This window comes from Psammomys obesus, unplaced genomic scaffold (genome assembly GCF_907164565.1).
Source record: "Psammomys obesus unplaced genomic scaffold, mPsaObe1.curated_primary_1811, whole genome shotgun sequence".
Classification (NCBI taxonomy): Eukaryota; Metazoa; Chordata; class Mammalia; order Rodentia; family Muridae; genus Psammomys; species Psammomys obesus.
Genome location: NW_026586550.1, coordinates 6,176,007 through 6,200,443, shown reverse-complemented (window position 1 = coordinate 6,200,443; position 24,437 = coordinate 6,176,007). Strand labels below are relative to the sequence as shown.

Here is a 24,437-nt window from a genome sequence, read left to right as displayed (position 1 = left end):
TGTGTGTGTGTGTGTGTGTGTGTGTGTGTGTGTGTGTGTGTGTGTGTATCAAAGGAGAATGACAGGAAACTATAAAAGAGACCAAGGTGTTTCGATGTCAGAATGGAGAATGCCAAGTTCTTGATTTCAAATAGATTTTCATTTTGGTTCAAGCCTAAGCAGAAGAACTTGGATCTAAGTTAACTAGGTTTATAAACAAAATAAATATATAATAAAAGTTAAGAGTTGCTGTTCATTCATTCCTTAAAATAATACTTTTGTTAAATATTTGAGTCCAACAGAAGAAAGCTTATCCCATGTTCTAGGGCAATGCTTTTTAAATTGGTTAGAATATTAGGGTCATCTGGAGACCATTTAACAAGTCCAAAGCCCAGGCCTTTCCTTGAGCCATTTAAATCAGAATCTCTGGCACAGGGATCTGCACCTTAATATGTCTCCAAGTTCCCCCAAGTGATTGCAGTGGTGAAAGGTCTGAGAGCCAGCATCCTGCCAGGTTAGAATCTCACTTTCCCAAGAACCACAGGTAACCTGGGTGCCCCTGGGAGCAGGAGAAATGGCACTCCACACATAGCAAGCCATTCCCCAAACATGTGCTTCATTCCTGCTTTCAAAGAACAAGCTCAAAAGCAAGTGCAGGGAACAAGGATGGAGTCATACAGCGGGGCAGAGGAAAGCCCCTGCCTCTCTCTGGGGTACTGGTCAGGTGCTCAGCACTGTTAAAGTGTTAAAAATACTATTTGTGTCAATTCATAAACTCGTAACATTCTTATTGTGAGCATTCCTTCTGGTGGTTTCTATAAGTAAGAAAAGAAGTAGGGGACAGGATAATCTGGTTCCCTAACTGGCAGTTGCTGGACTCTCTTTTCATGCCTTGGCCACCTGGAACAAGAGAAAAGTTAGGCAACCAGCCTGCCAGCCTACCTTATGCCAGCCATTTTGAGCATTCCACAGAAGCCTTGCAAAAACTACCTAGCAGATCACTCCAGTTCCTGATGGCACAGCCTCAGCCAGGACAGTTTTGTCGTTGTTATTTTGGTTTTTGTTTGTTTGTTTTCCACAACTCTAGGTGGCCTTGCAATCATTTCCACCAACGTCAGAAGGGGCTCACTTCTCTGATGGCCCATCTGAGGGACTGTTCTAACTGGTGGGAAAGCATTGGTGCAAACACAACCCTTCATTTCCATGCAAGGGGAGCTGTGATTGGTCCAATACAACTACTCTGGATATATAAACAGGTAGTAGAGGTTCCAGGAGTAACCTGGCTAAGAGACCTTTTTTTTTTTTTTTTAATTTTTTTTAATGCTGGCTCTATTGGTTCTATAGCAACAGGCCCAGGCTTCTCTGAAGTGAGCTGGTAACATGAAGAAGGCAGCTATAGGGACAGCAGAGCAGCGGTAACGATGGACGCATCAAAGCGACAGCAGTGTGAACAGCTGTGGAGCTAAAAGCCAAGCTACAAAAGGTGGCAGGGCACCCGCTCCTCCAGAGCTGACGAAGACACAGCTGATCAGTTTGAGAGAACGGCCAGGGCAGGAGTAGGGGACTACAGAAACTAGAGAAGAGAGCAGAGGCTGAAGGCTGTGAGAGACAGAAAATGGCAACTGCTGGCCACTGTCACTGAAGAATTCCAGAGATATGCCAAGACTTTAGGGGCCAGAGTCAGTCTCTAAAAGCCCAGGAACTTTAACACCAGCCACTGTCAAAGGCTGAAGGAAATCCTGCTATCCAGGCCTTGTTGGAAACTGCGGTGACAACTACCACCAAAGGCTATTTCCATGGAGGTCTGACTTCCCAGGCTATACAAGAGCCTATGCTTGCAAGACTTGTGGGAGCTCTAAAACCAGAGGGTGCTGCCTGCTGCTCCTCCCACCTTTGGCGTGCTGCCAGCTGGTGTCAGACACTACAAGGAACAAAGCTGCCAGACACCAGTTCCGAGAGAGCCTGCATCCCTGACCATGACTACTCTCTGGGCAGAGCCAGCTGATTAGTTATAAAGTATTATTTTCTTTAAAAGCCAAAGTGGGATAAGAAGGCAAAGTTTGCACTGAGGAAAATCTGTATCATTTTTTTTCGGATAGAATTGCACTGCTATAACAAAAGAAACATAATAGCTACTACTCTTAAACTAGGACAAAGGAGCTGCATGAGGAGACACATGCCTGAACCACCAGCATTTGGGAGGCTGGGGCCAGAATGGCAGAAGCTTGAGCTGCACAAGACCAAAGAAGTAATAATCAATAAAAATCTCCTTGTTAATCTAAGAAAACAAAATAGTTGGGTGGCAATGGCACATGTCTTTAATCCCAGCATTTGGGAGGCAGAGGCAGGCGAATCTCTGTGAGTTCGAGGCCAACTGGTCTACAGAGCAAGTTCCAGGACAGCCAGGACTGATACATGGAGAAACCCTGTCCTGAAAAAAACAAAAATAGAAAAAGAAAGAAAAGAAGAAGAAGAAATATGGCAAAGAGACAACAAGGAATAAAGTTTCGGCAAAGCTCTCCTAAGGACTCCTTGTTGATGGAGTATCTTTTGGCGAAGCCAGTGGCACAGACACTTGTCTGTATTTCAGTTCAGACACCCGCACTATTGGCCTGCATCTTAGTGTGACTCTCTTCACCAGTTCTCTCTGGACTGGTCAAGCACCCACCATATGTGATTAGTGTATTGACAAGTATACCTTGAGGTTTTTGGGTGGTTTGAAATGGAAGAAGGTAGTTAGCTTGTTCTGAGAAGCATTTAGTTCTAGAAGATATGGCATGAAGCTCACACAAGACAAATCTGGAGGCAAAAGAAAAAAGGTAAATCAATAAGATACCAGAAAAAGTCATTAAGCACATTACATCAAAACACGTTTTTTGTTTTTTTGTTTTTTTTGTTTTTCTGACTGGATCTCACTGGATAGTCCTGGCTGGCCTGGAACTCGCTCTGTAGACCAGGCTGACCTAGAACTTAGAGAGATCCGCCTGCTTCTGCCTCCCACGTGCTGAGATCACAGGCATGTACCACCATACCTGGCTCATATGAGAATATTTTTTAATTATGCTGATTGCATAAGTATTTCAGCTGAGTAAAACTGATAAAATCAGGAATGTGAAGTATCTCTTAAAGCGTAGAACAAACAAAATCAGGCATTTCAGAGTATGGGGGAGTGGGTAGAAGAACCACAAAAACACACTTTGTTTATTATGTCATAACAGTATCCAAAACACTAGGAGCTGACTTAAAAAACCATTTTTAAAAAATGTGTAAAACTCTCTATGAGCCAATAATCTCTCTCTTCCCTAGGCCCTACCTATTTTTTCCATCTCCTTTTCTAGGATGCCTGAGCAGCCAATGGCTGAGACTTCTTGCATGTCCCCATCATTTTCCCACAATCTACTAACCCCTAAGGGCTTCAAATATTACCCGACTTACAGGAAAGGATGAGAAAATGTAAAGCCTCAGATAATCCTCTTGATAATTAGCTCCTAAATGACTGAATTAGGTCTTTTCAGAAGATTGGAAATACCACAATTAGGGAACTCTCCGTTGCAAATTCAATTTTGTTTTAGTTGGACTTAATCCTAAATCTCATTAATTATCTTAGGTGATTTAGATCCCTGCTTGTTAGTGCGCTTTGACTCTGGATTGGTTCAAAATTATATCTGAGTCCCGCATTTTATCCCAAGCAGATCTCCCCGAACTTGATGCTGGGTAACACTGCTAATTGAGACTGCACACGGAATTACATATGAACTTATGTATATTACATATGTTATATATGTTGGGCAGCAGCATTTGCCATTCTTTTTTGCATTTTTGAAACCAGAATGAAAGAATCCACCAAGCAATTCATTTCTCCACCTGAAAGTGGTGTGGTGATAGCACTCTCTTTCTCTCTCATTCTGAAGGACACAAAGAACCAAAACAGCTGTGCCGACGGCAGGCAAAGTTTGGCCAAGTGGCACAGACACCTGTAGAGTGGGAGAGAGTGGCATGCCAGCTGTGTCTTGGGCAGGGTTGGCAACCAATGTGAGGTGGCTTGAGTGAGAAGTACTCCCCTGGTCTAGGGCAGCTGGATGCTTGTCCTCTACCTGGTGGCTGTTTACATAGGCTTATGAGGTACAGCTTGCTGTGGGAAGTATGTCATGGGGTGGGATGGGGGGCTAGGCTTTGGGGTTCTAAAAGCCACACACCATTCCCAGTTCACTCTGCCTCCTGCATGAGGTTCCTGGTATGAGCTCTCAACTCTCAGCTTCAGCTGGTGTCACCAAGTCTGCTGCCTTCTACCATGCCAATCTCTCCATCATTATAGACTCTAACCCTCTGGAGCCATGAGCCCATATAAACTCTTTCTTCTTTAAGCTGCCTTGGTTGTTAAATTTTATCACAGAAACAGAGAAGGAATTAATATACCTGATCAAGGGTCTCTGAAGCCAGAAAATCCCCACCAACTTCGACTTCACCTCTCTGGATTAAGCAACACCCTAGCTGCAAACCTCTTTCAAAGAAGTAATACGGTGGGATATTACGGTGGGATTTTAGTAGGAACCAATGGGCCAAACAAGGAAGGCTGCCTGTGAGAAGAAACCTATGGGGAGTCAGAAGCTTACCAGTCTGTACCTATCATCCCATAACCTGCCCATTCTGTATTCAACTGCATGTCTGTTAGAAGTGTGGTCTCAATTCTGTAAGTGTCCACTGGGCCCCTGAACTGCTGCTGGGGTTCATCTTTAATGCCAGTCACAGGGATATCAGTTTTAGAGTAGACGCATCAGCTAATATTTAGACATATACAATGAAATGGTAACTACACCTCATACTCTGTACATCACTAAGGTTTTAAAAATCACTATGACAGAAACAGTACCTGGGTTGCTAACTTCTATGTGGTCCCTCCTTGGTGCGGTAACCTCTTTGTCCACCAGATGGCAGGAGCACCTTGTGTCTACCCCAAGGGTTCTGGACCAGCAGCCTCCACCTCACCCTTGCTTATTCTCAGCCTTTACCGCAGTTGCACTGACTCAGAAACTCTGAGGGTGGGGTTCAGCAATCTGTATGCTAACAGCCCACCTCTAGCACAAGCGATTCTGTGGAAAGTTGAAATGTGGTCTACCTCAGGACAGCTGTAAGGCTGACAACCCCCAAAGAAAAACACACTTTCATCCCTATACATGGCAGACTCCCAAACTTGTGGTGAATTAATAACGTGGGTCATAGACAGCCAGTGAGAAGTGATCTTCACAGAGAGATAGTGCCTTGAGTGGCAGGAGGTGAAGCTCAGTGTTGGCACTGAGCATTGTCAGAGCCTCCCATGAGGCTGTAATTTCTAATTCAGTAAGGCAGAAAACTCAGTCTTGGAGATGTGGGGTGGGCAGAGCATAATCAACCTTGTAGGTGTGGGGTGGGCAGCCCACTCCTGCCAGTAACACCAAAAATGCCTTTCTAATGGTTGGACCATAGTAGAATCTGGGATTTGCCTTAAAGTAAAATGGAGGAAAAGGGACAGAGAGGGTCACATAGAACAAGACTGGCCCTCAGCTATTACTGCTGAGCTTCAGTATTCATTCCAGAATTTTCTCTGCTCATGCACTTGTTTCCAATTTCCTAAAATGGGTTTATAAAAAATAAGAATAACAATACAATAGTCTCTCAAACAGTGGTATTTGAAATAGAATACAATGCTTCTCTGCACTCTAGGGCTGGACTTTAATTATTAGAGTCAAACGAGGGGAATCAGAAAATGAAGTTGAGAGACCATTATCAGTAGCATTACAGTTTTCTTTAAGACAGGTAAAAGAAGCAAGCAGAAAAATAGTGGAGAAACCAGGTCAGAAAAAAGTATTTGCCTGTTTCTTTAGAAGTCTAAAGAAAAAAAAAATGTATATTGTTAACCTTGAATAAGATCAGAAAATCAAAAACAAAGACTAGGCTTTGAAGAAAACATAATAGTTGCAGGAGTATGTTCATTAAGTGTGAAGAAGAAAGGTATAATGACAAATACAAAGAACTGCAGATAGTGTGGTCAAAAGTCAATGCACACACAGAGACGGGGTGGGTGACATTGAGAAGCCCTGGTGCTTAAACCTTAAAAATAGGAGGAGCAACCACCCCCCCCCCCCGACAGACCAAACCGCGCGCCAACGTCTCTTCCCCCGCTCCCCCCACCCAGCATCCAGCGCAGACTCCCCCACCGCCCACTGTCGCCATGCCCAAAAAAAAGACCGAAGGGGATGCTAAAGGAGATAAAGCCAAGGTGAAGAACAAGCCACAGAGAAGATCTGCAAGGTTATCTGCTAAACCTGCTCCTCCAAAGCCAGAGCCCAAGCCTAAAAAGGCCGCTGCAAAGAAGGGAGAGAAGGTACCAAGGGGAAGAAAGGGAAGGCTGAGGCCGGTAGGATGCAAACAATCCTGCGGAAAATGGAGACGCCAAAACAGACCAGGCACAGAAAGCTGAAGGTGCTAGAGATGCCAAGTGACGTGTGTGCATTTTTGATAACTGTGTACTTCTGGTGACTGTACAGTTTGAAATACTATTTTTATCAAGTTTTATAAAAATGCAGAATTTTGTTTTACTTTTTTTTTTTTAAGCTATGGTGTTAGCACATAGAACACTTCATTGTTTGGAGGAAAGAACATACGTGTCACTAACAAAATGTCTCCCAAGCTGGATTGATGAGGGAAAATATTTTTCCCTGATAATTCTGAAAGATTCTGTTGGCTCCCAGAAGGGACGTCGCGGTGTTGACATATGGGGTCATCATGGCACAAAATGCCTTGTGGTATGGGAAAACTAAATTCATTTTTGTATTCTCCTCCCCCTGTACCATCAACATTGACTTAACTCGCTTAAAACCAGAGACCTATTGGAACCGGGCCCCCCAAATTGGTTTTCCAGTCTATTGGACGATCTGGACTTTGCAGTGACATCATGAGTGTCCTCAGAAGAGTGGTGGTTCCTTTTATAAAAAATTGTGGATCTTCAGATCATATCAATTTTCATTTCCTTTCCTGAAAGTCAGGGTCAGCTTGTGAAAAGTTGTTAAACAATATCCTTAATGTGAAATGTCAGCCCTCACTCTAAGCTACTTCCCCCTTTTCAAAGCACTGAATGAAAATTTCATTGGGTTTTATAGTGGCTTTCTGATTTTGGTAGTCTATACAAGAAGGGAGTTGGAAGTTCTTGTATACTGTTAATGATTGTCTGCCCATGTCTTGCCTGAAATACCATGATTGTTTATGGAAAGTATCTTTAATAAAGCTGGATACATTAGGCTTGGGAAAAAAAATAGGAGGAGCTAGCTGGGATGAAAATGTAAACGTAAAAGCCAAACAAAAAGTCTGTAAGCGGGTGGGGAACTCCTCTGAGCATCATCGGCCCCTGAAAGCCTGCTCTCCTCCGAGGAGAGCCAGAGAAGGGTGGACCTGGGGACAAAGGGAGGGAGGGGGACTACAGTCAGGATGTAATGCCTGAGAGAGGAATAAATAGATAAAGAAAAAGGTATCCTCAAACGTTCTGCAAGTACTGAAGGGATTCTGGCCCTTTGAGGCTCCTGGGATGTACCTCAACTGGTCAAAACACTGAAGACCTCACTCCCTCCACTTCTGGATCAGTTCTCTCTCATTCTCTGTCTCTCATTCTCTCTCCATAGAAAACAATGAATCAATATATAGATTGATCTACAAATCACTGATATCAAACTTGGTATTATTAAACTATATTAAATTCTGGATATAGCCTGTAAATCTTTGCATTGTTCAGTGATGAATATACTCTCAACTGACGGTCACGTACCTTCGATTTTGTTTCCTGAAAGATCCAACTTCTGTAGATGAATATAGTTATGCAGAATGTTGACATTGACTAAATCATTGCACTGAGAGGAAGAAAAGGGGGAAGGTTTTAATATGGCTTTTATTCTGTGTAAGCCTTCCAGCAACAGCTAGAAGAAACAACACTGATAGAAAAAAAATCGGAATTTTTTTCAAAAGTACAGAAGAGAATAAAGTCTAAGGCCTACTACTGATGGAATCTCAAAATGGACTACAGATCCCACCAAAAAAAAAAAAAAAAAAAATTCCTTTAGAGGAAATATTAGTCGATTCAGTGTGAATCTCTGTGAGTCTGAGGCCAGCCAGGGCTACAAAGTATGACCTTGTCTCAAAATGAAGAAGAAAAAGAAATAAATAAGTTATTAGCCTAAGATATTAGTATTATCAGCAAGACCAAACCACATGAAAAGATAAGTAACAGCAGTGTTCATGAGAACCTTTAGGGCAGAGTTTGAAATAAAACTTATAGCAATAAAGACCACGTTTTCATCTAACCAAAGAAAAGCAAATAACAGGAGTTTAAATAAAATTTTGAATAGACATCACATGTCATGAGGAGAGCATTAACAACACATGCTGCAATGAGAAGCAGAGAGGTGCGTGGCCCAGCCAGAAACTCAGAGCACCCTAGGAAGCCACACTATCCAATTCTACTGAGTCTCTGTCCAAAATTCAGGCCAGAAATCGTTACTCAAAGAACGTTTGTGTGGGGCTAAGAGGGAATTTGACCCCATGGGATAAAAACTTAGCCTAGTGGCATATGTCATTCTGTCACAGGCAAGAAAAACAAAAACAAAAACAAACAAACAAAAAACCAGATTCATTTGAAAGCAAGTTCTCATGTAGGGGAGTGATGGTTGTTACAAATGACAAATCAGCGCTGAGTGTCTACTGTGTACATAATTGTGTATAGTGAGAAAACAGGGAGGTGCTGAGTTCTATTGTGCCTTTAAGGGTTTAGGACTTTGGCAGGAGAGAAGGTATGTACACAAGTAATTCAAGGAAGTCGAATAAATAATAATTCTTATTATTATCATTACTATATATACATAAGTAAGATACAAGGGAAATCACTGAACCAGAAAGGGTATTCTATTGAGGCCAAGTAATTCAACACATAATATCTCAACAGTAAGGAGGTCAGTGGCAAAATAAGCTAAGCTCCATCCCTCTGGCTGAAATAAGATTTAAAGGATTGCCGTTTTGGCAGATCAACTTAAGGCATAGCACTACATATATAAGCAGACTGTTGGTTGAAATGGACCTACAGATGGCTGTGCTGGCTGCTAGAATGAACAGTGCTGTGTGTGCAGAGTACTCCCCAGGTGTCATGCCTGGGTGCCTGAGACACCCATAGAAGGTTAGACACTGCTGGGATGGAAGAGTTCAGCCTTGATATGCTGAAGGACATACTATGAGATCAGAACAGGTGATGGCACCTCATTAGTCCCTGGGTATTCTATTAGTTCAAATCTAAAGCAGAACACCCTTACAAAGAATTAGCGTAGTCAGGAAGGAGCCAAATCATGAAACTATAGTAAAAATCTCAATGTGTTTTTTTTTTTTTTAAAGAAGTATGTGTAGACTGTATATTTGTACAGGTGTGGGTGGACATGTGTATAAGAGGTGTGTGTGTGTGTGTGTGTGTGTGTGTGTGTGTGTGTGTGTGTGTGTATACATGAGCCAGTAGAGGCCCATGCTTGATATCAGGTGTCATGCTCACTTGCCTTTTGCCTTATACATTGAAGTAGCTTCTCTCACTGAACCTGGAGCGCATCATTTCATCTAGACAAGGCCACCACACCAGCATGCCTGGGATCCCAACTCCAGCCTGCACATGCACACTGCAAGCTCTTTACCCACTGAGTCATCCCCCTAGTCCCTTGGGTTTTTATTTGTTTGGTTGTTTTTGTTTTTTGTTTGTTTGTTTTGTTTTGTTTTGTAATGAAAGCAAAGAGTTAGATTATTTTTCCAGGACAATGAGCAACAGCAGAGAAACCAAACTGTGGTGGGTACCTCCTACACCTCCTCACAGTCAAAGCTGAGCCCAGATTCTGTGCTACACATGGATTAGGGTTGAAATCTTGAAAATTGATGGATAACAATAGTTGTTTTTTTTTTGTTTGTTTTTTTTTTGTTTTTGCTTTAATGATAGGTGTCTTTATGAAAATAAAAGACAACGCAAAGCTACTTATTTCTTGACATACTTCAGGGGAAAATCAATATCAGAATACTCAGTTCCCTGGGATTCAGATAGTTTAGCTCGGCTTTGACTGATCAGAGCAAAAATTCTTACAGAGTTTTTGATTGGTTTTACAGATCCAGATTCAACCTCCTGAAAAAAGCATTGATTACTATAATATAGACTACATAGAATGAAAAAGAGCGTGAAGAGAATGAAAACAAAAGAATTTGGGGAGCTGCTACTGGGATGGCTGAGTCTCTGGAGTCTAATGTTTTCATGCTCATCACCCATCACTAATCTCCACCAAGCACCAGGTCCTGACATTTGCCACCATTACATGTGTAACAAAGAAAACAAGCGTGATGTGCCCGTTTGCCAGCCTACAATGGTCCTGTCATACTCACTTTTAAGTTTAGGCTGAGGTACACCTGCTCCGTTCCAGGGCCTGAGCGCCCCAACTCACTGAGTGCATCTGTCACCATCTCCTCTTTGAGGACCCCATCAAATTCCTCCTGCTGTATACAAATGGTGGACAGACAACTTGGTTAGAAAGGCAACCATCTACCTTGTCCTATCCAGCTCCCCGAGAAAAGGCTGCATAAAAGACATGAACATATTATATACGGTTAAGTAAAAGCCACTGACTTTTTAGCTGCCACTTACATGTGACATTCAATACTGAGAAAACACAGTACCCAGAGGAACATCACTTCTAGTGGCCCTGTGCAAGAGCTCTGCAATCAGCCCGGTAATTCCTCTGACAGCCCTGCAGTAGCCTTCTTATCTCCATTTTACAGATGAAGTAACTAAGGCTTAGAGGTCACCTTGCTCAAAATGACATGACAGTATGTGGCAGAGCTGTAGTGAAATTTCAATCTGTCTGTGATTCTGTACAGGTCTGCTTGCCCACACCTCAAAAGATGGTTACATCAAATGAAGGTGATAAAGTCTTGAAATCTGGTGTTCTGGCTGAACAAACCAAGTCTCAGCTCACTTCGTAGTAACTGATCTTGTCAGATTCATCTGACTTACAAGATGATTTAATGGATGGCCATCACTTCCATGAGGAGGCTTGCCCTTGGTCTACAGCCAGTGCATAGGCATGGCATTTCCCCAGTGACCGCAGACAGAAGAGACAAAACGCCAGACTATGTTGCACATCCATTGCCTTGAACTCTACAATGGCCAGCACGGACACTGACATGAGCATGTCGGCAGAAAACAGCCATCACAGCAGCCACACTGACATAAAGTACCTAACCACAATGAGCAGACATCTTAACTATGATGGGAAAACATCCGCATTTTAGTTCTTTATTAACCTGGGAGCCAGGAAAAAAGCTTGGGTTGTTGGTCCTGAGGTGTTAAGTATGTAGACTCATGTTGCTGTAAGCTTCTCCCTACGAAATGGTGCCTGCATGGAATCAGGTTCAAACTGAGGTCTGAACCTCAGCTCTGCCGTGTGACTTGGGAAGAAGGTAAAGCTTTCTCCTAGCCTCATTTCTCCACCTATAAATAGAAAGCGAGTGTTCTTTTAAAGGCGTTCTAGACACGCCATCCCTCCAAAGCAGGCTGCGTCTGGTGTATTGATTGTTTTGAGCTGAAGGCACTTGAAAACCTAGCAAATGCAAGGAGAGACTTTCTCTGAACTGCTTTTATCTACAGAGAGGCAGATCCTTCAAAAGCAACTCGACTGTTATAAATCCCCTCCCCAGGAGTTTCATCAACTGGAGGAGATTGACCCTTATCACAGGAGCAAAGAGAGACTGACACCATAGTGAGGCAGCCTTTGTCACAGCCTCTCATATCTCCCATCTGTCCTAAGAGGCTGTGTATTTTTCCATAAAAGCATTTGCCCACCCCCAACCCCTTTAAGTGTCCTACATTCCCTCTCCCCTTCCCCTATTAACATGGTATGTAAGCTCTTAATGCTCACATAAACATTTTTTCCCCAAATCAGCAGGATGACTCACTTGCCTCCAGACTTGAGGGCCAGAACTCACAGTGCAGAAGGACAGAGAAATTCCTACAAGTTGCCCTCTGACTTCCACATATATGGAACACACATGAATAAATAATCGTAGTAGATTTTTAGCCATTTATTCATTTTATACATATGAGTGTTTTGCCTGCACATATGCATCCAGTTCCTGTGAAGGACGAGAGGGTGCTGGAACCCCTGGAGCTGGAGTTAGGGATGGTTATGTGACACCAATGGAGTGTCAGATACTCTGCAAGAGCAACAAGCACCCTTAACTCCAGATCCTGTAATAATTTTTTTTTTTATCTGTATGGGTATTTAGTCTATACGTATGTCTGTGTATCACATGCTTGTCTGGTGCCCATGGAACTCAGAAAAGGGCTTTGAATACCCTGGAACTAGAGTTACAGATGGGATTATGAGCTACAGTGTAGGTGCTAGAAATCAAACCTGGGTCCTCTGGAATGACAGCTAATAAGTGCTCTTAAACACTGAGCCATCTCTCTGGCCCCACGTCCCGGTTCATACTGGAAATCTAGCTGATTATTCAGTGCTAATTAAATTGTAGTTATTGGAGGAAAATCTACAACCACTTATTTAATAACCCAGCATAATTCCTGACAATAATCTATAAACATCTGTCTTTATACCCACAGATAAGTGTAATCTTCACCCCTCAGAAAAGAAACTTCTGTTTACAACTGATGAAGACCACTACAATAAACAAACAAACAAATAAATAAGTGGTTTTTAAAAATCTTTTCCTATGATATCCCTGCTCCGTGTAATATTAAAAATCAATACCCTGATATCCTTAGTCAATGTTAATCATTACCTTATTTCATTGGTCCAGCTATGAAAGCTAGAGTAGGGAGACCATCTTTCTCTCCTATCCCTTCTTTTTTTAATATTTTAAGAAGAATGAAAAAAAAATGTATAGAAAGCCCTTGGCATAGTGCCTGGAATGCATCAAATGCTTCAATAAAAGTACTGTAGGCCAGTGTCCCATATCTGCCATGCTGCTCACAAGTGGGGAAGACAGTCATGCCTGCACATGAAGCGCCATGTCCTATGTAAAACCTAGGAGGTTGTGGGATGGAAGGAATGCTGCCATCCTCCCAAGCTTCTCACCTAGAGCTCTACCCCCTCAACTGACCTCATCCCTCTCCATTTCCTCACTTACTCAGGAAGGCCTGTTTGTCACCATAGCTGTGGACATTGGAACGGGGACAATTGTCAGCATTCTCTCAGATTCCTAAGGCAAAGCTCCACACAGTAAGCCCCTCCTCCTCCTAGAGGTTCCTGAAAGAAGGTATCTTCCTCAGATAGGCAAAGGGAATGGGGAACTTCTCCAGCCTCTTCACATTTGTCCTATTAACAGCATAACTCTTCCATGCTCTGGGGATTTCCTTGCCTGGCTAAGGGTGATCATACAGCTAACCTGCAGCTCTTTTTCTCCCACATCTCTGGACTGCTTCTCTCTGGTTTCCTTCTCGGACTCTCAGTGAAGTATCTGTTTTCCTATACAGCTGTTCGTGGTCCTTCCTACCTCACCTTCTCTCCTCTCCCTTCCCTTCCTTTCTTCCTGGCCTACTTCATAGACAGTGCTATGAAATCCACAGCTCTCCACCTCTGTGATCCCTCTTCCCTGATTTCCAATCATATGATTCTTAAACCCATTTCCTTAATATATAGTAAAGTCTGTCCCTAATTCCCATAGCAATGAGCTAATATCCCCTGATATCCATGGTATTTGACAGTGACATGATCATCCATCATCCCAGGTGCCTGACACTTAATTAGTGATGGGCTCATCTTAAGTGTTTTATCTTTAACCCACTTTCTATTCCAAGCACTACCTTAGTCCAGAACCTTCCTGCTCCCCTATAGATATTGCTAGAATATATACTTTCCTCATCTAAATTTACCTGGTCATCAGAGAACAGCTTACACTATCAAGTGAGTGTCCACACACAGCACAGAGCCCTCTCCAACCTAAACCTATCTCAGCTGCTTTTTCTGCTCTTACCTGTGACTCCTGGGTGCAGCTGTTTCTATCTCTGTATATGATACCTCAGGTGCTAACTACTGTGACTTAGTCTTATGTCACTCTGAGAGCATGGATCATGTATGTCTTCAATCATATTTTCATCTTCTATTTTAACTACTTCTATTATTTCTTATATCTGTAACTTCTGAGAGCCTACACAATCTACTAGATATTATACTGAAAAACTTTGAAGTAGTACCTTACTAAATTTGAAGCCTATAACTATCCCAACAAGTAGGCATTATGACACACTGAGTTACGGTAATGGCAAAGGGAGGTTTTCATCCATCAAATTTTGAGTCAAGACATGGTCAAAGAGTACTTCCTATTAATCAATAATTCCACAAATGCTTATTCAATAAGGCTAAAATCACTTAATGAGCTACAGGTTAAAACAGTTTAAAAAACATCTGAATTACTATTTTTAGTATCAGGACTGTGTTATGCTTGGTACTTATTTTTTATCAATTTTTTATTTCTATGTGTTTGTGTACATGTACACATATCACAGCACACATGTGGAGGTCATAGGTCAACCTTAGGGAGTGAAGTGTCTTCTTCCACTTTGTGGGTTAAGGGGATTGAACTCAGGTCATCAAGCTTAGCAGCAAATATCTTTACCTGAAAAGACCATCTCACCAGCCCTATGTTAAGCATTTTACACTTATCATTTAATTATTTTATGAGACAGAGATGATCATCAAACCCATATTTGAGCTCTAGACAAGCTAAATAACTTATTCAAAATCTTGGTACTAACAAAAGGCTAACCCAGGTCCCAACCACAAGCCTTTCATCCCAAAGGCAGTGCTCCAAACAGCTAGTTTCAACTGCTTCCCTTAAATTCCTTTGGGCTCTGGAGTTTGAAGCTAGCTGCATTGTTGATTATGGCCACCACATTATTACTCATAATCAGAATAAGACATGGGAATAAACCATTCATCATGAATATACAATTATTTATCACTTTTCAGTTCATTCCACATTTTAAAATTTAAGCAATACCATGAAAAGCCAAAGTCAGTATCAATATTTAGAATGTAACTGGAAGAAATAAACTTTTTCTCAACATAAACCAGTTGGATGGATTCCTATGGCTTGTTAATGGCTTGCTGAAGACAGATTAACGACAGAACTAATGAAACCATAGCCAAGGAGCCTGTGCTAATTATAATCATAATGTGTACTGGTGGCTCATTTGTGAACTCCTCTGGGGTGGAAGGTGGTGGAAACCACACAAACATTTCAAAGGAACACAAACACTGCTACAGTTTGTGGCAGTCACTGCTGACGGCAGCAACAATAACCAACACTAACCCAGGTCTCCTTCAACTTGTGACCCTCTTCAGCCTTCCCATGCCGGGATGGCAGTTGTGCAGCGCCATGCCCAGCTGGGCAGGACACTTACACAGCCATCAGCTGGGCAGATTAGATAAACTGATAGTGCCAGACGGTGTTGTATTATATGACAGTGGTTGGGAGTGGGAAAGAACATTACGTATAGTATAGTTGAAGGAAGAATAAAATATATGATGGCTTTCTTTGTTTAAATTTGTTTGTTTGTTTACTTTTTTATTATTGTTGTTGTGTTTTAAGGCAGGTCTCATTGCGTGGTTCTATCAACAACGTTTCTAGCTAATCAGGAACTGGCTCTGTAGATCAGATGAGCACTGACTCTGACAATCTTCCTATTTCTGCCTCCCAGTGCTGGGAGTGTGGGTAAGGACACCATTGCCAGCAATGTCAGGCAAAATTAAAATGTAAGTAGCCCACGAAGAAAAACGTGGGAAAGAAAAGACAAAACGAGGGATAAGGGAGAAACGGGCCAAATATTCACAGTAAACAAAAGCGCCTTGCAAACAAGAGCCCAAGAAAAGAAAGATCAGAATAAGGTTAGAGGGGGAAGAATAAGAAATAAGACAAACTAGGAAAAAAGGCGTTTGTGCAAGGGAACAGTTATGATGAGGAGAAGTATGTTTGACATCAGGGAGAAAGGTGACTAGAAAAGCAACATATAGATGTGAAGACGTTGATGTGATTTATATGCTGAAGGAAAAGAAAGGGGAGGGGGTCCAATATAAAGGCAAGAATTGAAAAAAAAATATTGATTCCACGTAGTTAAAGAGAAAAGCATAACTGTGTATGCGAGGGAAACCAATCAATTTATGATCTTGAAGAACAAGTATTAGAAGCCAATAAAAGAAATTATGGAATGCAAAGTGAAAAGGGAGAAGAGGATAGGAAAGGATAGTCAAATGTGTGGGGATACAGTCAAGTGATGAGAAATGCAACTAGGTGATTTGAAAATAGTCTGTAGAAAAATGGTTACGAGGTGGGAATGTTGGGAACACTCCCCATAAGCCAAAAGTTCCTCTGGTTGAAGTTGAGCTGTCTTCTCTGATCATGCTATGGCTCCCTTCCTGACCAGAGAGTGTGGCGACTGCTTAAATGAGCATATGTCACTAGCAGAATTAATATACAAAACGTTTAAGTTATTTGGTTTTCTGCAGAGCATTTCGATTATTTCAAAAGAATTTTTTTTCCACCCTGGAGGGAGAAGATGAATGGCTCACCACTGAGAATAGTGCAGAAGTAATTCAGTTTGGAGAGACATGCTAGGGATATCAAGGACTAGATCTTGTCTACTGATACTAAGGTAGCAATTTTGTCAAGGTATAATTTTGAAAGCATTAAACTCATAACCTCCATCCAAATACACAATTTTTTTTCATAGCAGTGTGTAATCTGAACTGTAAGAAACTATGAAAAGAAAGTAGATATTTGGAGGGCTTGGGGTCCCTCCCCCCAGACACGAGGGGGTAATACACCAGAAATAAGGGAACAGAAATAAGCAGGGGTGGGGGATGGCCTCCCAATCTGGGGATGGGTGCGCAGGGCCAAAAGGAGCGGCTGAGCCCAGGGCGGTTGGAGTGCAGAAGCAAGCTGCTACTGAGGCAGCCATGCTGGGCTGCTGGAGGGAGCCAGAGACCGGGAAGGGTTGTGGGGAGGCACACCTCCAAATTCTGCATTTCGGACTCCTCAGACTCTTCGGATCCCTCTTCGCGCTGTTCTTCTACATCCCCGTCCATTTCTGCTTCCTGAGAGTGGTGGATGAGCTGGTGGAGGATGTAGGAGGAGACGCTTTTGAAACTGCCTTTCTTTGCCGTTCCCTCGGGAAAAGTAGGCCATCGCGTCTGACGCTCTTTTTCTGTGAGCGACAGTATCGCGTGGGCTACAATGCGAGAGGCGCCCAAGCCCCGACGGAAAGAGCCCATGGTCCATCTCGAGGGAGCGTTCTCGCGGTCCGCCATCTTGTTTATGCGCGTTGCCTAGGAGACTGATGTCTTGGTCCGCCTTGCTGCAAAGAACCCTGGGGGTTGTAGTCCCAACCTTTCGTGTTTGTGCAGTGTATCAGGAGCTCTGTAGGCATTCATTTTTTGCAGTCCTTTTCTCTGCTGCTGCTGCTTCTTTTTTTTTTTTTTCCTTTTTACGTTCAGTAGCTAGTTTTGTTTCTTTTTGCTTGTGTTTTTCATCCCTTTTCTCCACCTCCTTTTCTTTGTCTCCAGCTCTCTGTCTTTCTTAGAACTTGTTCATCTAACAACTTGATAACATTCACACAAGCATCTCCAGTCTAGCTTCATCCACACCATTGAACTTTGGAAGGGTTTGGCATCGCTAGTTCTGTCTGTTGGAAAGCTAGTAAAGCTGAAATTTAAGTTCACTATGCAGAGTGCAGTGAGAGGGGATGAGTTGTGACACAGATGATTCAGAAGACCCGACTCCTTTCCTTTTCCTTTAATGTGGATAATGAAGAGTAACTACCAAAGGACTTTTGAGAACTCATTTGCAGTTAATTCACACACCTGTCCAACTCTGCGTCTGGTCCTGAGCGGTGGAGGGGGGGAGGAGAGGGAGGGGACAGATTGGGGAAAGGGAGGGGAAGGAAAGGAAAGGGAGGGGGAAAGGGGAAAGAGAAGAAAAGAGGGCAAATCAGATTTACAGTGAATCTGAACGCCTCTGAAGAGCTGTTAGTATCCCATAAATAATTGTATTAGTCAAGTGACCTGCATTGGTAATTATTTTCATCCTGTTGAATAGTTCTCTTTACAGTTTTATAAAATGTTCTTCTTGCAGGATTATAAAACATGGTTTTATGCTAGTGTGATTTTATGAAACCCAAATCCTATAGCTTTAAGCTTCACAAAGTAGACACTCTATAGAAAAGCAGAATGAGAACAGTAGTAAATATCATTTCCACAGTGATGACAATAGAAATCGTTACAGGGAAGTTGTCCTCATCCTCTACCCTTACAGGACCTTTTCTCCACATTTCAGTGACAGCAGTTACAAATACAAAGTGATCCTGCCAATGGCCGTCAAGGGAGAAGGAGAAAGAAATCCTCATGGACACCATCGATTTCTTAGTACTTGAGGGACCATTAAAACTGACATAAAGCTTTCAGAATTACCTTCTTTTATTATCTTGTTGCTCATAACTGGAAAGAGAGCAATGAAAGTATCTGTCTGCTAGGTTTGCCTTGCTTCTTCTTCTTCTTCTTCTTCTTCTTCTTTTTTTTTTTTTTTTTTTTTTTTTTTTTTTTTTTTTTTTGTTAGGTACAGATTCTGATAAGGGATTTCTCTCCAACTCTGGCTCCACCTAACTAGGAAGACTAGACTGTTTGCTCTCCCCTTGCAGAAATTGTAAAAATGCAAACCCTATGAGTGTTTTCAATAACTTAATCAGCATTTGTATTGGAGGGAACTTTTCTTACAGCAATCTATTGAGAAAAGTGTTTTCTGGTAGAGTTAGGATCTGTCAAAAGAAGAATTTCAAGACGTGAAAAAACATGTTTGTCATACACACACTAGAGTGAAGCACATGGGAAAGAGACTAATCAATTCAGTCAGTGGGGGAATTTTAAAGATGGCAGCCATATTCAGAATCCATAAGAGAAGGAATTGTGAAATAGGTTTGCTAAGTCAGAAACCGTTAGAAATAAGTTTGAGATCCCAAAGACAAAGAACATCATCTCAATGGGGCAAAACTCTGTCCTTGTTCAGGAGGGTAACCTAGAAAGAATAAACACAGAGACAGAAAGTCCAGTTGACTTTTATTCTAACTCAGGCAATGACTGTTTCTTTTGTCCACTGGCAGGCGGCTGACTTCAGACTGGACAGTTTAAAAGAATCAGAGCAAGAGAAATGAAGGTAAAAGGGGGTCAGCGACTTTAATATGAGAATGTAGCAGGGTCTTTGTGTGAACAAAGGTTTTACTGGGCAGGGGCCATTAAAACATTTATATGAATGTCTTACTGGGTGGGAAATATTATTTTAAAAGATCTTAATTCCTTGTCCTAAACTTTAACAAGTTTTATAGTTACATAGCACTTGATACAAAAGACTCATATTTAATATTTTTTTAGAGACAAACTGGTTTATGCCCTGTATCATAATAAATATTTCGCATGTAATAATATTATGTGTTTGATCTCTTCATTTTCTTTTTTTCTTTTTTTGAAGATGTTCACTTTTTTATTCTTTATGTACAAGATTATGTAGCATGATCAGTTTCACTGGGTAAAAAGTCTTGAATAATCCATTAAAGGTCACTTAGTCCAACTTAATGAAGCCTATGTCCTTCACAGACTGCCGGAAACACTGACTACACATGTTCAGCCTGTATTTCAGGATCAGACCGTGGCGGTTAGAGCAGACCGCAAGAGTGAGAACCCCAGCCGAACTTCTGCGGGTGACTCCAGTAGAGCTGCTGGTGACCCATCTTGCCTTCAGACAGCCAAGGAAGAAAAAGGCTGCTTTCTTCATTTTCACATCAGCTTTTATCTTCACTTGTTGGATGGAGCCACTGAGGCTGAAGGGAGCTCAACAACAGACCTAAGGTGGGGTGGGGGAGGTAGGGAGGAGTGCAAAAGCCTAATGAAGAGTGACCTTCAGCTACAGCTTTGCAGAAGGGGGGGAGGAGTTTGAGAGTGAGAGAGAAAGACAGAGAGTAAAACTTACGCAAAAGACTCATTATTAAAAAAACGTAGTAGTCAAGATTCTTTAGGATAAATAATGGATCTACTCAGAATCACTGTTTCTCATGACCTCAGAAGGAACCAAAAGTCTATCTGAAAACCAACTCTTTACAGAGATAATCCATGGCCCTCCAGGAGCAGTGACTTTCCTCTGACTGTCTGAGTTTGGACTGCTTGATTCTTGATGCTTGGATTTGTTCTTGTTTTTTTTGTTGTTGTTGTTGTTGTTGTTGTTTTTTACCAGTGTGCCTGCCAAGTTGGAATTATACTCACTGACGCCTATTGTTGGATATTTGATCCCATTATGAACCCTAAGATTGTGAACTGTAAAAATCTGTTGTTTGTTTGGTGTGGGCCAGCCCTAACACACACCTTTAAACCAAGAGCTTTCTGTACACAGGATTTAGTAAGTAACATTAACCCTACATCAAGAGATGGAGCAAGTGACCAGTTGACAGGGATTTAGCAGAAAGAAGGGAATTTGAGTTAAAGGATACTTAAGATATTAGGGAGAAGAAGAGTCTTTTGGCTTGTTTCTCCTGGGCTGTCAGGTGGGTTAGCAGACCTTTTCCTCCTGAGCCTTCACCTGAGATAACAAGCTTTTGGCCTTGGACTTTTGGCTTTTTGGCTTTTGACTCTTTCCAACTGGGATGTGAGCTGAATAAGAAGAGCTTTTTCCTTCTGGGACATCGGCTGAGTAGGAAGATCAGTTGGGTGCTGTCTCTGCCTCTCTGAGCTAGTAGGTTTTCACCTCAGTATCTGATTCCTGCATCTTTATTGTTAAAATCGAACGGTTGTGATTTTCATTTTTTAAAACAACAGATGCCTTATTTTGGAATTCTACATGTCAAATAGGTTTTGTCCCTATAAAGTAAGTTGTTTTATAGAGTGTCCTGGTTGGTTTTTGTCAACTTGACACAAACCTAGACATTTCTGGGAAGAGAGGATCTTAACTGAGAAAATGAGTGTAAGATTGGCCCACAGGCAAGTCTGTGAGGTATTGTCTTGATTAATGATTAATATTGGTGGGCCCCTCCATGGGGGGTGGGGGGAGTGAGTGCCACCCCTGGGCAAGTAGTCCTGGATTGTTGATACAAGCTGACCTAGCCAATAAGCCCCATTTCTCCATGACCTCTGCTTGTTTCTACCTCCAGGTTCCTGCCTTGAGTAGCTTACCCTTACTTCTCTCAGTGATGGAGTGTGTCCTGAAAGTTGTAAGCTGAAATAAACCCCTTTCTTCCCAACTTGCTTTGGTTGTGGTGTTTTACCACACCAATAGCAGCCCTAAGATATCAGGTATAAAGAGAACCACATTAAGCAGAAGATAGGATGTGAGGAAAGAAAGATAGGCTATAAGGAAAGAATGTGCTTTTGTTGAAAATCATTTAGTTTAAAACACCAGTAATTGTGTCCACATATCCACACTTCCTGTAAACCAGGACTGTAAGAGATTAGGCGTGTGTGTGTGTGTGTGTGTGTGTGTGTGTGTGTGTGTGTGTGTGTGTATTCTAGATGCCAAGGCCAGGGAAGTGGAGTAGGGGAGGTCTAAACCATAGGACATGGTCTGCTGGCAGCACAGTCTTCTCTGCAGCTCTGGACCCTGTCTCACTGGGAAAAATGAGAAAATAGAAGGGTGGCACCATGATTTTTGTAACTCTTTTAAGGAGGGACCCAGGGCAGAAAGGTGTTGGCAGAGACTCCAGTTATCCCATGTTGGCAAGAGTCTGCTGATCCTGGCCTTGGCTAGTTACTGGCTTTATTTTACCTCAGTGCTATTCACTCTTCCCCTCATTTTCCTAAGTGCAACTGGAATCTTCCCCTGCTGAAAGTGAAGAGAAGGCCAGGTGGGTCCTTTGCTGCCTAAATTTAGAAAAACCATCCCAGGCATGTGGGCCTTGAGCAAGGCAAAGAATATTTATCTCTACATACTGCTCCTCCACCTCCTTTTTGAGATTGAAACAAGGTATTTATGTGTGGCGTGGGGAGGGTGTTATTGTGGCTTTTTAAATTTTTGAGCATTTATTTCATTTTGCTTTGAAACTTTATACATGAGTTTTATATTTGTATTATTTCTACCTTTCCCTTTTCCCCTCCAGTTCTCCCCACATCCTCCTAACTTCTTTTCAAATTCATGACTTTCTCTTCTTTAATTATTTTATTGTTTTACATACATACCTCTTTATATAAACACAACACAGAATGTGGACTGAGAAATCTCACAAAGCCCACTCCTAGATGAAGAGGTTTAGGCGAGCAGTAGCTGCTAAAAGATGGAGAATCAGGGATGAGCCCCTCGTGGTGACTTGAAGGAAAATATTCCCCATTGGCTCTGGCATTTGAACACATGATTCCCAGTTGGTGGTCCTGTTTCAGTAGGTTTAGGAAGTCTGGACTTGCTGGGAAAAGTCACAGAAGGTGTACTTTGAAGTCTCAAAAGACTGTTGCCATTCTATTTCTTGATTCAAGATGTGAGCTCTCCACTCTTCCAGCACCATGCCTGATGTTTGCCACCATGATTTTGTTGGGCTCTGAGCTTGGCTGTATCATTTACATTGGCCAACAGAACAGCAGTAAATGTGGCACCATCAGACTTGAGCATACTTGGTCATAATGTTGCTGTTGCCTGTTGGTACTGGAGATTCTGTGACTATTATGTGAAAAAAAAAAACAACAACAACTTAGGATAGTTACTGAATATCAAGAAACACTAGGCCCAATAACCCTTGTGATCATAGCTGTTATAATATATGAATTACACACCCCACAACAGGTGTGGTACATGGAAGTTTATTATAAGAAAGGCAGCGGACAGAGGGAGAGAGATAGACAGTGTGGAAGAGCATAAGAGAGAAGAGAGTGTAGGGAGTGGGGAGATCCACAGAGAATCAGAGAGAGAGACAGAAAGTAAAAGAGAAAGGTTGGGCAGGATGGTAGACAGGTAATACCCTGAGCATCTGGCACAGGTGATAACATAGGATACAGCTGGTGACAAAGGATGTTGTCAGGACCACAAAGCCCCTGAGGTCAGGGAAGTTGAATTATCTGCACACCAACATAATAGTAGCCACTGGCCTTCAATCAACAGATAATGTCAATGGGGACAGTCTAGACCATCCAGTAGCAGAAGACTCACCAGCTGATTCAGATTGATGGATCATAATGACCCAAAAGAACTCTCCAGACAATTCAAATAATTGTGGTGAAGTACATGTGGTTGTAAGCCACTGAGCTCTGAGGTTTTGAAAGGCAGCAGAAAGTACTTTCTACAGACAGGCTCCTGTCCCTTGCAACAGACTGAGGTTAAAACCTTTTATTTCCTGAGTCTCATCGAACTACTCCCTATTAGCCTTCGATACTGTTAACTGCCCCGACCAGCGGGGGCTTCAACAGGGTTCCTAAGGGAGGAGAGTGGAAGGAATGGGAGGGAACGAGAAGCACAAGGAAGGAAGCCAAGTCTGTTTGTCTGATCAAGGCTTCATTTATTAGAAATTTTTACCCAACTTATATAGGGAGAAGGCAGGAAAGGGGGAAGGTAATTAGCTGCTGCAGGAGACAGGAGGAGTGTTTTCATGTGTTAAATAGGGTGCCTACAAGATAACTTAGGGATGTTTTCTCACGGTGCTCTAACAAACAGATGTCCTCACAGTCTCTCACCCATGATTTAGGGTCCTAGATAACTTTCACTAAATAGCTTTAGGTCTCCACTAAATGACCTTTGCTCACTATTTGGCTTTGGCCTAGTAAACACCTTTTGTCTCCACTAGGTAGCTTTGACTCACTAATTGACTTAGGCTTCAGTAGATAGCTTAGTCTTCACTAGATAGCTTTGGCTTTGGCTTCCATAGATAGCTTTGGCTCCCGGCAGTTAACACTCAGGCACTTCCACTGGTCTGCCCTCAGGGACTAACAGCAGCAGCTATGTCATCACCTACTGCCAGGTACGGACATAAAAGGCCCCAGCCACCCCAGATCTCTCTTTTTCTTCCTTGTTCTCTGTCTTGTTTAATCTCTTATCTTCCCTGTCTTGTTCGTTCTCCCGACAACCCCCTGTCTCTCTCATTCCCTGCCTTGTCCATTCTGTCGGTCTCTCACTATGTATCTCTCAATTCCCTGTCTTGTTAATTCTCTCTGTTTCTATCTCTCATGTCCCCACTCCAAGACAACCTTTCACTTACCCTTTCCCCACATCCAATAAACCGATTGCACTAGCTCTATTTGTATGGTATGATTTAGCAGCACACCTTAGCACAGGCCCACCAAAAGTACCCACCCCCCTTCACTGCTTAATTCTAACAGGTACCATAGGTACTAACTTCCTTACTAAATTAGTCTTAGCTGATATCAACTCCAAAAAATAAACTGTAGATCTTCCCA

The 24,437-nt window shown here is 42.3% G+C and overlaps 1 protein-coding gene and 1 pseudogene across 1 annotated transcript in view; both read right to left on the bottom strand.

Moving 5' to 3' along the window:
• Lrguk (leucine rich repeats and guanylate kinase domain containing) overlaps nt 1-17,361 on the bottom strand; it is a 75,150-nt gene extending 57,789 nt beyond the window's left edge. The window contains 4 exon segments of the mRNA XM_055602162.1: nt 2,678-2,778; nt 7,775-7,856; nt 10,402-10,509; nt 17,043-17,361. Coding sequence (XP_055458137.1) covers nt 2,678-2,778; nt 7,775-7,856; nt 10,402-10,509; nt 17,043-17,339 — 588 coding nt within the window. The 5' untranslated portion in view covers nt 17,340-17,361.
• Nucleotides 17,362-19,638: 2,277 nt separating this feature from the next.
• Nucleotides 19,639-19,807, bottom strand: LOC129672628 (40S ribosomal protein S29-like; annotated as a pseudogene).
• Between the last annotated feature and the right edge of the window lie 4,630 nt (nt 19,808-24,437).